Raw genomic sequence first — 12,933 nt, 5'->3', positions numbered from 1 at the left:
TTGCTCTCTCAGTCACCACAAGAAACACAGGAAGAGGAAGTTCCTATGAACGAAAGACTTTCTTTCACTCTGACACTCACACAGTCAGCGACAAGACAACATGGAGGTCAGAACTCAAGGCATCAGACTGTGTGAGTACTGAGTTTCTCTGTCTACAATAAGTTATTTAGTCAGTCATTCCGAAAACATGTGCATGGGAGTAATGAGAAAAATATGTATATATTTAAAACAAATTAAAAGAAAATATTAAAAATATAACATTTATACAAATCATTATGTTTCTTCATTTTTGCAGTGATGAATATGCTGTTGCTGCTGGTGACAACAGTCGACTTTGGAGATTTTCAAAGACATGGTACGTAGTTAAATGCTTGCGGAGATGATTTCACAGCAAAAATATAGTACAGCCTTATTTCTAAGGAAAAAATAATAAATTCTCATACTAACATATGATACGCATAGCCTTTCAAATGATTAAACCAAAGGAAAACATTAACTCATTGTAAATTTGACATCAACAATCCATTTCAAAATAGATGTTCCCGACTGTGTAGCATCCCCTTTCTTATTAACAATAGTCTAATAATCTCTTAATGTCTGGGAACTGAGGAGATCCGTTACTGGAATTTTGAAAGAGGAATATTTCCTATTCTTATCTGATATGTATCTGTATTATCCATTTCATGATGTACCAAATGTTTTCAGATGATGAAAGATCTTAATTGAAGGCAGGTCTATTCACAACCTAAAATCTTCTATTTTGAAGCTATGCTGTTGTAAAAGATGCAGGATGCAGTTTTATTATTGCCTTACCCAAATATGCAACACCTTCCCTGTAAAAGATATCTTTTGGATGGGAGCATATGGTCATGTAAAAGCAGTATATACATTTCAGCACTGATGGTGCCTTTTCAGATGTGCAAGGTGGCAGTTTGTAGGCACTAATGCAGCCCCATACCATCAAAGGTGCTTTTAAAGTGAATGCTGATAGCAAGCTGGCTGGTTCCTCTTTTCTTTAGCTTAAAGGATGTGCCATCCAGGTTTTCCAAAAATGATGTCTAATTTAAATTTGTCAGACCACAGACTGGTTTTATACTCTGAGGTGATTTTAAATCAGCTTTTGTTGAAAAAAGATGGATATGTTTGTCAATCACGTTCACATATGTCTTCTTCTTTGAACGGTGATTTTAGGAACAGGTCATGCTTAAAGATGACAGGGATCCAGTATTCATTTTTCACCTGTACTTTGGACACAGAAATTTCTCCACATTCTTTGACTCTTTTGATTATATTATGTACAGTAGATAATAACATATCCAAAGTCTTCATAATTTTACACTGAGTAACATTATTAATTTGTTCCACAATTTGTGTAGGAACATTTTTTTTCATAGATTGGTTAACGCCTACCCATCTGTACTTCTGAGAAACTTTGTCTCTCCAATCTTTTCTCTTCTAAATACCCAAACATGTCACTGACCTTTTGCCAGTTAACCTAACAAAATTTTCCCAAATTTCCCTCCAGCTGTATTTTCTCAAATTCAAAAATGTTTGTCCTGGTAATTTTTTTTATCATCTTCAATTTATCCTTTGATTTCTGTCTTAGATTCAGCTTTTCCTCAGGTTGTTCCAAATAGACAGCAATTCTTTGAACTAGAGTCAATTTCAATTAGCTGTGAAGGACTGAATGGATTGACTGGTTGGAGAGTGATGAAAAAGACAAAGGGACATGTTAGACCATGTGCGTCTACCTGGGAAACATCTACTGGACCTTGCAATATTAGTAATGCATATCCATCAAGTGACAGTGGAGAATACTGGTGTGAAATAGAAGGAATACAAACAACCAACACTGTCAACATCACTGTAACTGGTATGTAAAGAGGGAATTACACCTTCTCATTTAAACTTTGCAGACTTTGTAAGTCAATATGTTTTGAGATTGCACATTTAGCCAAGCACGTAATATAATATTTTTTTCCTGATAGAAAAAACAAAACAAAAAACCTCCTCATTATAAACACAACATAACGACGCAAATTTCTGTGCATTCTGATTTGGGTACATGTGATATGCTTTACACAGCAATTTAATCAAAATGATAAATAATCTACTGTCTGTAGTAGGTGAAACTTTTATATGTTAACAAATCATGTGCCATTTAGGTGGTCCTGTGATCCTGGACAGCCCTGTGAATCCTGTAACGGAGGGAGATAACATGGCCTTACACTGTAGAAAAAAGGACAAAAAATCTAACTTCACTGCTGATTTCTATAAAAGTGGCATCTCCATTAGTCATGGTCCAACAGGAATCATGATGAACCCCACTGTTTCCAAATCTGATGAAGGAGTCTACAAATGTAGCATCTCTGATACTGGAGAATCAGCAGAGAGCTGGCTAATTGTTAGAAGTCTGGAAACTCGTGCTCAAACTGAAGACAGTTATTTTCACCTATACCTTGGTGTCGGTGTTTCTATGATGGTTCTACTGCTGCTACTGGCAGGCCTCCTTTATTGGCTGAATTATCAACAAAAAATCCAAGGTCACACTGAAGAAATGCCACTGACGCAAAGTAAGCTTAAGTAGTTTTGACTAAATATTCATTCCAGTAATAACCAGCTAGTCTGGTGTGTGTGTGTGTGTATATATGTGTGTATATACATATATATATATATATATATATATATATATATATATATATATATATATATATATATATATATATATATATATATATATAATATATATATATATATAATATATATATATATATATATATATATATAATATTATATATAATATATATATATATATATATATATATATATATATATATATATATATATATATATATAGTATTTGTCTATATATATATATATATATATATATAGTATTTGTCTATATATATATATATATATATATATAGTATTTGTCTATATATATATATATATATATATATATATATATAGTATTTGTCTATATATATATATATATATATATAGTATTTGTCTATATATATATATATATATATATATAGTATTTGTCTATATATATATATATATATATATAGTATTTGTCTATATATATATATATATATATATAGTATTTGTCTATATATATATATATATATATATATATATATATATATGTATGTATATATATGTATGTATATATATATATATATATATATATATATATAGTATTTGTATATATATATATATATATATATATATATATATATATAGTATTTGTCTATATATATATATATATAATATATATATATATATATATATATATAGTATTTGTCTATATATATATATATATATATATATATATAGTATTTGTCTATATATATATATATATATATATATATATATAGTATTTGTCTATATATATATATATATATATATATATATATAGTATTTGTCTATATATATATATATATATAGTATTTGTCTATATATATATATATATATAGTATTTGTCTATATATATATATATATATAGTATTTGTCTATATATATATATATAGTATTTGTCTATATATATATATATATATATTTGTCTATATATATATATATATAGACAAATACTAAGTATATGTAGGTATGAACTGTTCTCATCTGTTGGTTTTTGTATTTTGTAATATTTGAAATCTGACCTTGTCATGTAATGACCAGTAAATGCAATAGTTAGCCTGATAAAAACTAACAATTTTCTGCCTATGTTTTTCGGCTCTGTTTTTAATGTCTGTAGAGGCCAGTGAGGTGGAGTCAACCCAGGCAACATATGCTGTCATCACAAAACCAAGAATGATGAAAGGTAATTTACCCATCATTGACAAACACAAAAGATCTAACACCCTTAACTGCTTAAAAAGCTATAGTAAGAAAAAGCTTTGACAACTTGCTAGTGCCAAAACTTTGGAGAATAATAAACCTGAGCTAAACATCTTCTATTATTATTGAAGAGGGCTAAGGTTAGGAGTTCAGTTAAGGACTACTCAAAGAGTTAACTAGGTTAGAAAAAAAAAGAAACCACTGACTTTTGCATTTTGATATTTATGGAACCTTGAAAGTTACTCTTTAAACAGTGCGTTGGTGTGATGCTGATTACACATAGAGCTTTCTCAACATCTTAGATAAAAACCACATGAGAAACCCACAGACAGAAACAAATATGTGAGTCGCCGCAGTGACGTTTCTAAAGGTGGTTTGCAGGTCACAAATAAATATAAAAAGACTAAATGTGCACACTTGATTTATTTGTAATGAGAGAAGTGTTGACATATGAGTAGTGAATTTTAAAAGTAACCAAGGTGGGCCAGCCACATTGGTTACTATTTTGTACATACTATAATTTTAAATCTATTTTAAATCTAGCAGCTTATTTTTTCCACAACTTGTTCTTCTAGATGCACCAAAATATGTTAGAGCAGAACAGTTTTTAAATTATTATTTTCTTCAAATATATGCTAAATAAAAATTAAGTATTGTCTCAAGTATCAAGTGAATTACATTAATGATGGAGTGTAATGAAAGTGTAGTGTAAAATGCAGACAGACAATCAGTGTTTAAAAAAATAATTTTGAGACATGTATTCATTTATATCATAATCTGTCAAAAATTAGCTTGGCCAGTAAAGAATAAAACAAACAAACAAACAAACAAAAAGTGTTTTCTGTGTGTGAATTTGATTGGAAAATAATTATTTTCCTATCGAAAATAATTATTATTTTTTCTTTTCTTTCTTTTTTCAGCATGACAGTGGTCTCAAACATACAAACACACTGTCATTGCAGTAAACACAAGCTGGATTTGAAAAGACAATATAAATTTAAACAAATACACAAAACAACAACAACTAAAAAAACAACTGTCACAATGATCTGGCCTCTATGACCACATCACTGTGACCACTGATAAAGTAGTGTTGGATCATCAGCCAGGAACAGCTTTGAAATCTCTTTGAATTTGAAAAAGTGGATTTCAAACTTATTAGAATTGTACTTTTTTCCCCTTACATACAGTTTCTATATAGGCTTCCATATTTCAATGAGTCACTCGACCTGCTTTGGTTTGCTTCACAAAGCTGCATGAGTTCGTTAATTTTTTTTTTTTTAGAGATTTTCAGTTGTAATTAGGTTAAACGAAAACATACATATAATCAACAAATGAACAATGTTTGTGCTTGATTATAAGAAATAGGTGACCTTATATTTGCAATTTTAATATACTGCTGCAGCATACTTAATTTAGAATTTAAATTTAAATTGTCTCCATAATAGAATCAAGAGCAGCCAGCTGGTCAGTGTGTTCTCCGGAGCGACCAGCCCATTTATAGGAGAAGAGGAAGTGGATTGCTTTGATTCTACAGTCTACAGACACAAATGAGGAAAATACTTGTATGACATCTGCATTCCGCTATAAAAATTGTTGTGTTCTCCCTTATAGCTGTGCTCCTCCCAGTTTTTGTGGTAGAAAATTGCAGTTTAGTTTCCTTATTTTTGATCTGCATATTTTGTCCGGCCTGCCTCACAGCCTGATAACAACAGAATCAGTAACATTTTCCTCTAAAAAGAGAGGATCCTTTGTGGCAATCATTTGAGTAAATTACCTCAGATAATCACAAACGCTAACAGAACCATCCCGTTGTTATGTTTAATAGTCTGAGACTGCCATTGCACAGTGAGTCCTTCTCCTGCAGGCACGTGCAGAGGGGGGGGCTAGAGGGGCTTGAGCACCCGCCCCTTTCCTGATGGGTGCCCAAAGTGCCCTTTTGTTGAGGCAACTTTTGAAAAAAATTCTTTATTTATTTTTTTATGTGTGTGTGCGTGCGGAGTCCCGTCTGTGCCCCTCAACAATAATATTTAACTATTAATCACAGTTTCGCTAAATAAAAGGATCTGGCTTGCATCAGTCACATGATCACATTTAACCAATGATCGCCCTTGACAGCAGAACGCGCTGGTTACGAGCCGGGAACGAGCTCACAAAGAGCACGCGCATTTTTAGCGGTCCGGAGCTGTAGAAGAAACACAAATTAACTCAGAGACACAGACTGATGCAACAAAACCAGTAAGTAGGTGTACAGCGCACACTGTAGTGTGTAGCACACAGGAGTATTAGCTTATTACGTACACATTAGTAAGCTGTCTTGTTGCAACTGACGAACTAAAACAAACGAGCATGCTGTGTGTGCAACAGCGCGACAAACATTACCTGTCCTTTTATTAACTGCACAAGTAGTGCTGGTCACAGCTGCTGGCTACCTGTGTAAGGCTGTCATGGGTCTGTAGCTCTGTCACCGTTTTAGGGAACATATTTAGTTTTAAAGTAAGTTTCCGGGCTTTTCCTGCCTTTCTGGAGGGATTATATTTCACTAAAAAACGATGTAATATGCATGTCCACATAATTATGCATTATTATAATTATAATATATTAAAAAACACACGCTGTATTTTAAAGAACATACATTAAGAAGCAGATTATATCAGATTTATATTTTAAATAAGACAAAATTTGGATTTTACAGCAGTAAAATTATTGTATCTACAGTTTAAAAATGTAATAAGTTTTGCCCCTGCACAGAGTGGATAGTGAAACAAATGGAATCATCATAAATACATTATTTCATATTCATTACTTCCCCCTCATTGCTTTATTATTGTAGCTCTAGTAATAAATAATAATGTAAGGATTCTGAATCAGCACCGTGATGCCCATAGTATATACAGTATTCTGAAGAAGGTCTAAAATGTCACTGTGTGTGCGTGCATGTGTGTGTTTTATTTAGATGGATTTTTAAAAAAAATATTACTCATGATATAACATTGTCCAGACATGCCTGGTAAGGACATGAGGAGGAAACAGTAGGAGCTGTGTGAGGCTACTAAAGGCAGGGCTATAACATTTTTCTGCCATCATTTTATTATAGATTAAGTGCAAGAGTTGTTAGGTGTGGATAATTAGATTATAGTTTATTGCAATAGCAAGTTGTGCCTTGTTCTCACATAGCAAGTGGAGAGTGATATATGAAATGATGGGATGGAAGGAAGAAGAGAAGCAAAGAGTGATTCACAGGCAGAGCCGAAATTATTTCTCACAGTTTTTTGTGTCCTTATGGTTCCAAGCGCTGTCACCAATCTTTGCATTTTGTTATTATCTCATGACACTTGTTTAATCAGCTACCATCTCTCCTATGGACTTTTTAATGTCAACAGTCTCAGATCAACACAGCCCTGCCCTCCAGCACTATCCACAGCAACATTGTACCCATCAGGTAAAGCATCGGCTACGTTTGCTTTGCCTTGTTGCCCATATTAGATTCGTGATGAATGTGTGTTGTTGTTATTCAGCCTGGTTCAATGTGCCCCTTTTTAACTTTGAGCACCCGCCCCTTTAAATCTCTCTGCACGGCCCTGTTCTCCTGCACCACTTCCCATGTGTTTATGTGTGCATTTAATGATTAGTCATTATGTTAAACTCTTTTCCCAAGTCCCCAACAAGTCCCAGGGGATAGTTTCACCTCACAATATTCATCTTAGTAAGTTTGTGTCCAATGTGATCATGATTTCAGATAATCTTGACTTTTGGTGTTTACAGAAAAGAAGTGTTGGGATAATAAGAGCTGTACAAACCTCCTCCCATCTGTCTGTGTCAAGAACATCGGATGATTCCTGGGTCGCAGCAAAGCATGATACACCTGGCAACAAAGTTTCTGATATTGCAACCGTACCTATTTTATTTTGCTGTAATGCTACATAAGGAATGAAATGACTACTGCTATAACTTGGAGTTGGGTTGCTTCTTTTAATAGAAACAAACTGAATATGTAATAAAAAAGAATTTTTTTCTTGCAAAACTTCTTTCTTATTTTCTGGAACATTAAAATATTTGTGTTGACACTTCTCTTCGAAATAAATTTACAGTAACTAAATCTGTAGAGTAGGGCAGGTGATGAATAAAGATTGTGTTTACATCTAACCATTTGGTTTTAAATAAAAATAACACCTAGGTTTAAGAGAGCACATGATGCTGTGGAAAGAATGGGGCTTGAAGGACTGATTTACTCTCTGAACGAAAAAAGGATTTTTATTTATTGTCAAAAATTAGAAATATGAACACTTGTAATGCAACTTCAATTGAAGGATGACTTATTCAAAATGCACAAACCTAAAAAAGCATAGCCAAGAAGTGCTCTTCTAGGAGGAAAAAACATAAGAAGTGCTTCACTCGTGCTCTGCACTATGTTGATTTCTGAATACTGTGTGAAACCTTTCAAATAAACCATTCTTCAACAAATCATAAATTACCTGTTTTACAATTACACTTTCAAGAACCTTTGAGGCAAAAGAAGTTTGAAGATAGTTAAACCAGCTGGGTCAGGTGATTGATTTTTAAGTAATGGTTTAATTCAGGGATGGGCAATTCCAGGCCTCAAGGGCCGGTGTCCTGCAGATTTTAGATCTCACCTTGGGTCAACACACCTGAATCACATGATTAGTTCGTTACCAGGCCCTGGGGCAGACTGACAGAAGCGAGGCTGCCCTCTGGCCAACACCAGTAGACAGTAGGTGAAGTGTGTTGCCCAAGGACACAATGACCAAGACAGACAGAGCTGGGGATCTAATCGGTAACCTTCTGGTTACAAGATGAGCTTCGTAACCCCATGAACCCCGGTCGCCCATAAAGACTGAGACACGACCGACTGGAAAGACACTGGGAATATGGAGGTAAGCGTGAATAGATGAGGAACACGAGAAAGGCAAAAAAACAGAAACCAAAATCCTAGAACTAAAAATATAACACAAGCAGGACACCTATCATTCTACAGCAATGAAATTGGAATGTTATTTACAGTGGAGAAGTGTAGTTAGACTGTAACAAAGAGAGGGAAAGTATTCAGAACTGAGGGGACTGCACAACAAGAAGGTAACATTGCAGCCATTGAGGACAGTTACAAGTACCTGGTAATCCCAAAGGTAAATGGGAAGCATGAAGAAGTCGATACGAAATATGCAACCAGTCCTGAAGAGTCTGCTGAATGGGAAGAACAAAATCCAGGCAATTAACACCTACTGGTCATCAGATACCCTGCCGCGATAATATATAGTACTAGTCGTAACCACAGTTACCTCAAGGTACTTTGGAGGTGGATCCAACAATGATCTATATAGGAAGAGAAACAGAGCAGAGATAGTCTTGAAGGAAGACTAAGTGTTATGGAGGTGAAGAGAGTGGGGTAATATTGATTCCTGTCACTACATATACGCTGCAGGCTGGATGTCAGTTAAAAGAGAAAGAGGAATTCTTTTATACAATAGATGATGTTAGTCTAGTCAAAACATTATAATTATATAATGTTATATTTAAAAAGTGCAATGATCCATGTCTGAGTAAACTGTCAACAACAATGTTAATAATAAGCATTAGACATAAACATAAAAATAAAGAAAATAAATTCTTCTCTGTTGTTTGCTTTCTTATTTTGTATTTTGAGATTGTATCTTCATATTGAAATCTAGAACTATGATTCCAGTTACTATTTTTTTGGAAGCCAGCTGTTTATTGATTTTTCTTTTTTAGTTTGGATATAGAAGGCAAGCCAAGTTTATTTATATAGCACAATTCAACAACAAGGTGATTCAAAGTGCTTTACAGAGACATTAAAAACAAAAACAAATAAAAAAGCATGATTTAAAATTGATTAAAAAAAACAGTAGATACAGTAGTTAAAATGTAAGTTTTGAAATTTAAGCTTAAAAGAGTGGATTTGGTGTTTTATTCAAATGCAGCTGAGAACGTGAGTCTTCAACCTGGATTTAAATAAACTGAGTGTTTCAGCTGATCTGAGGCTTTCTGGGAGTTTGTTCCAGATATATGGAGCATAAAAGCTGAATGCAGCTTCTCCGTGTCTGGTTCTCATCGTGGACTACAGGAGGAATGCTGACCCACATCCACCCATCCACATTAAGGGGACGGCTGTGAGCAGCTTCAAGTTCCTGGGAGTCCACATCTCCTAGGATCTCATCTGGACGACCAACTGCTCCAAGCTGGTCAAGAAGGCTCACCAGCGCCTCTTCTTCTTGAGGACTCTGAGGAAGAACCACCTGTCCTCAGACATCCTGGTGAACTTCTATCGTTGCACCATCGAGAGCATCCTGACCAACTGTATAACAGTCTGGTACGGGAACTGCTCTGCCTCGGACCGGAAGGCGTTGCAGAGGGTCGTGAAAACTGCCCAGCGCTTCGCTGGAGCACCACTTCCTGCCATAAAAGACATCTACAGGAAGCGGTGTCTGAAAAGGGCTGGGAAAATCATCAAAGACCCCAGTCACCCATCACATGGACTCTTCACCCTCCTTCCCTCTGGGAGGCGCTACAGGAGCCTCCGGACTAAGACCACCAGGTACCGGAACAGCTTCTTCCCCACAGCTGTCAGACTCCTGAACTCTGCCTCCTGACATCTGACCCACGTTAACACATGGACTGAACATACACACACCCACAATGGACAACTGTACCCTCAAACACACAATAATAACATAGACTGAACCACCACTCACAACCACCAGCACTTTATATAGCCTCTGTAGAAACTATCTACACCCTCACTTATCTTAACTGCACTACTGTATAGCTCTGTGTAAATAATCATTCTGTACATTCGATAATCTTTAATCCTACAACTGTTTACAACTTGCATAGTTCCCATTTCTGTATAGCTGTATATCTCAGATTCTGTAAAGTTTTTCATATTTATATCCTGTTCATAGCCTGTACATAGCTTGTACTCACTACAGCCTGTACATACTTAAAGTTATAGAATATTCACAACATACTTCATACCGTGTACATTATAACATACCATAATAGACCCATTTCTGTAATATACTCACATATCTATATTATTGCTAATATATATTGTAATATATCTATATCACTAAAGCACTTCTGGATGGATGCAAACTGCATTTCGTTGCCCTGTACCTGTGCATGTGCAATGACAATAAAGTTTAATTCTATTCTATTCTATTCTGACTCTGGGAACTGATAAAAAACTGGATCCAGATGACCTGAGGGATCTGGAAGGTTCATACTGGGTCAGGAGGTCACTGATGTATTTTGGTCCTAAACCATTCAGAGCTTTATAGACCAGCATCAGGACTTTAAAGTCTATCCTCTGACGGACAGGCTGTCATGGCCCTGGGTCGTCGACCCAGTGTTTTGAGTTTATTGTTATTATTTTCCAGTGTCTGCTGTTTTGTATTTGTTCTTATGGTTTGAGTCGTGTGTTTAGTGTTTCTATCATCCCTACCTGTGTCCTTCCTCTGTGTTCTGTTCGTGTCTCCGAGTTGGTATTGTGAAACAGTCTGTGAGTTTCCTATTTTACTTTGTAGGTTTGTGTCTCGTTATGCCCATTAGTTCCAGCTGTGCCATTTCCTAATTACCTGGTGTGTGTGTATTTATACTGCGAGTCTGCCTGTGCTCCTCGTTGCGTCGTCTGCATTTCTCGGTATCATTTTGGTATAGCGCCGTGTCTCTCTGTTCCTCGCTTTGTGGCCTCTGTTTGTGTTAGTTTTCCCAGTTTAGGTTTATGTTTAAATCTCCACCTGCATCTCCACTGCCATCTGCATCTTGGGTCCTCTTTCATTCCACCACACGACTGCTGCCCAGCCGTGACACAGGCAGCCAGTGTAAAGACCTCAGAGCTGGACTGATGTGGTCCACATTTTTGGTCTTATTGAGGACTCGAGCAGCAGAGTTCTGAATGAGCTGTAGTTGTCTGACTGATTTTTTAGGTAGACCTGTAAAGATGCTGTTACAGTAATCAAAGATGAATGCATGGACTAGTTTTTCCAGGTCCTGTTGAGACATTAGATCTTTTATCCTTGAAATATTCTTGAGGTGATAGTAAGCTGACTTTGTTATTGTCTTTGTTGTGATATTTTGATACCATGGTAGCATTTGCTGAGTATTGTTTTTGATGATATTATACAAAGGACCCTGTCTCTGCAATGCCCTTTGTTTGAACCTCATCTCCTCTTGCTGTGTCAACTGAAGATTTTATGGTGTGAAAGTAGATACTAAGGTTTGAGGGAAAACACCAACAAATCACTCTTTTACTTATCATTCCCTTGCAGAAGATGTTTATGTGAAGACCATCTGGGTTGTGTCAGAACTCACGGATGTAGGAGACCTCTGTATAAGATTTATAGGCCTTGTGAATGCATCTTTATTGCCCTTGCTGAACAAAGGATTCCAACTGTCGAAGGACACCACCCCACCCAGTGGGCAGGGTTTGAACTGAAACTTGTTGTCTGCCTATAAAAACTGCTGCACAAAGAATAAACTTTGAGTTAGTTTGGGATGACAATTTAGAACAGTCTCCGCGTCTTTTTGTTCTTCCAAACTGCTCCCGGTACTCCGGCCGGTGCCGTAATTAACCGTTGATCATACTTGAGAATAGTTTAATTGTAGGTTAAAGGATGAACTCTGATGATGAAAGCCCACGCCTCAGAGAAACCCGGAATGGAGTTTCTTACAGTCTTACTCTGTTTTTCTAAGTTTAGGTCTGCATCCATCACTATACCCAAATTTCTCGCCTGGTTTGTGGTTTTTAGGTGTATAGATTGAAGTTCTCTGTTGACCTGTAATCATTTTTCTTTGGCTCCAAAGACTATTACTTCAGTTTTATTTTTGTTTAGCTGGAGAAAATTGTAGTAAAATAACACAACGTCTTATTCCATTCAACTTCTTTCTTAATATCAAGCTTTTACTACTACACTAGTAAGTACTAAATAGAAAGTTACTAATTAATGATGATGGACTTTAGAGCCAGTATATAGCTTTAATTCTTACATGTTTTTAAATAATGTAATTTAATGCAATCAGACATTACAAACACACCACCAACTGAATAAATACACA

At 35.4% G+C, this 12,933-nt stretch overlaps 1 protein-coding gene across 1 annotated transcript; it reads left to right on the top strand.

Annotated features, from left to right (window-relative positions):
- Positions 1 to 100: 100 nt before the first annotated feature.
- Positions 101 to 2,587, top strand: LOC113028471 (uncharacterized). The gene is made up of 4 exons (XM_026178770.1): positions 101 to 131; positions 296 to 355; positions 1,607 to 1,873; positions 2,160 to 2,587. The coding sequence occupies exons 1-4, from the start codon at positions 101 to 103 to the stop codon at positions 2,585 to 2,587; spliced, it is 786 nt and encodes a 261-aa protein (XP_026034555.1).
- The last annotated feature ends 10,346 nt before the right edge of the window (positions 2,588 to 12,933 follow it).

The sequence above is a fragment of the Astatotilapia calliptera genome, chromosome 2, assembly GCF_900246225.1.
Source record: "Astatotilapia calliptera chromosome 2, fAstCal1.2, whole genome shotgun sequence".
NCBI lineage: Eukaryota > Metazoa > Chordata > Actinopteri > Cichliformes > Cichlidae > Astatotilapia > Astatotilapia calliptera.
The sequence above is the reverse complement of the archived record's forward strand: the minus strand, read 5'-3'. Positions and strand labels throughout refer to the sequence as shown.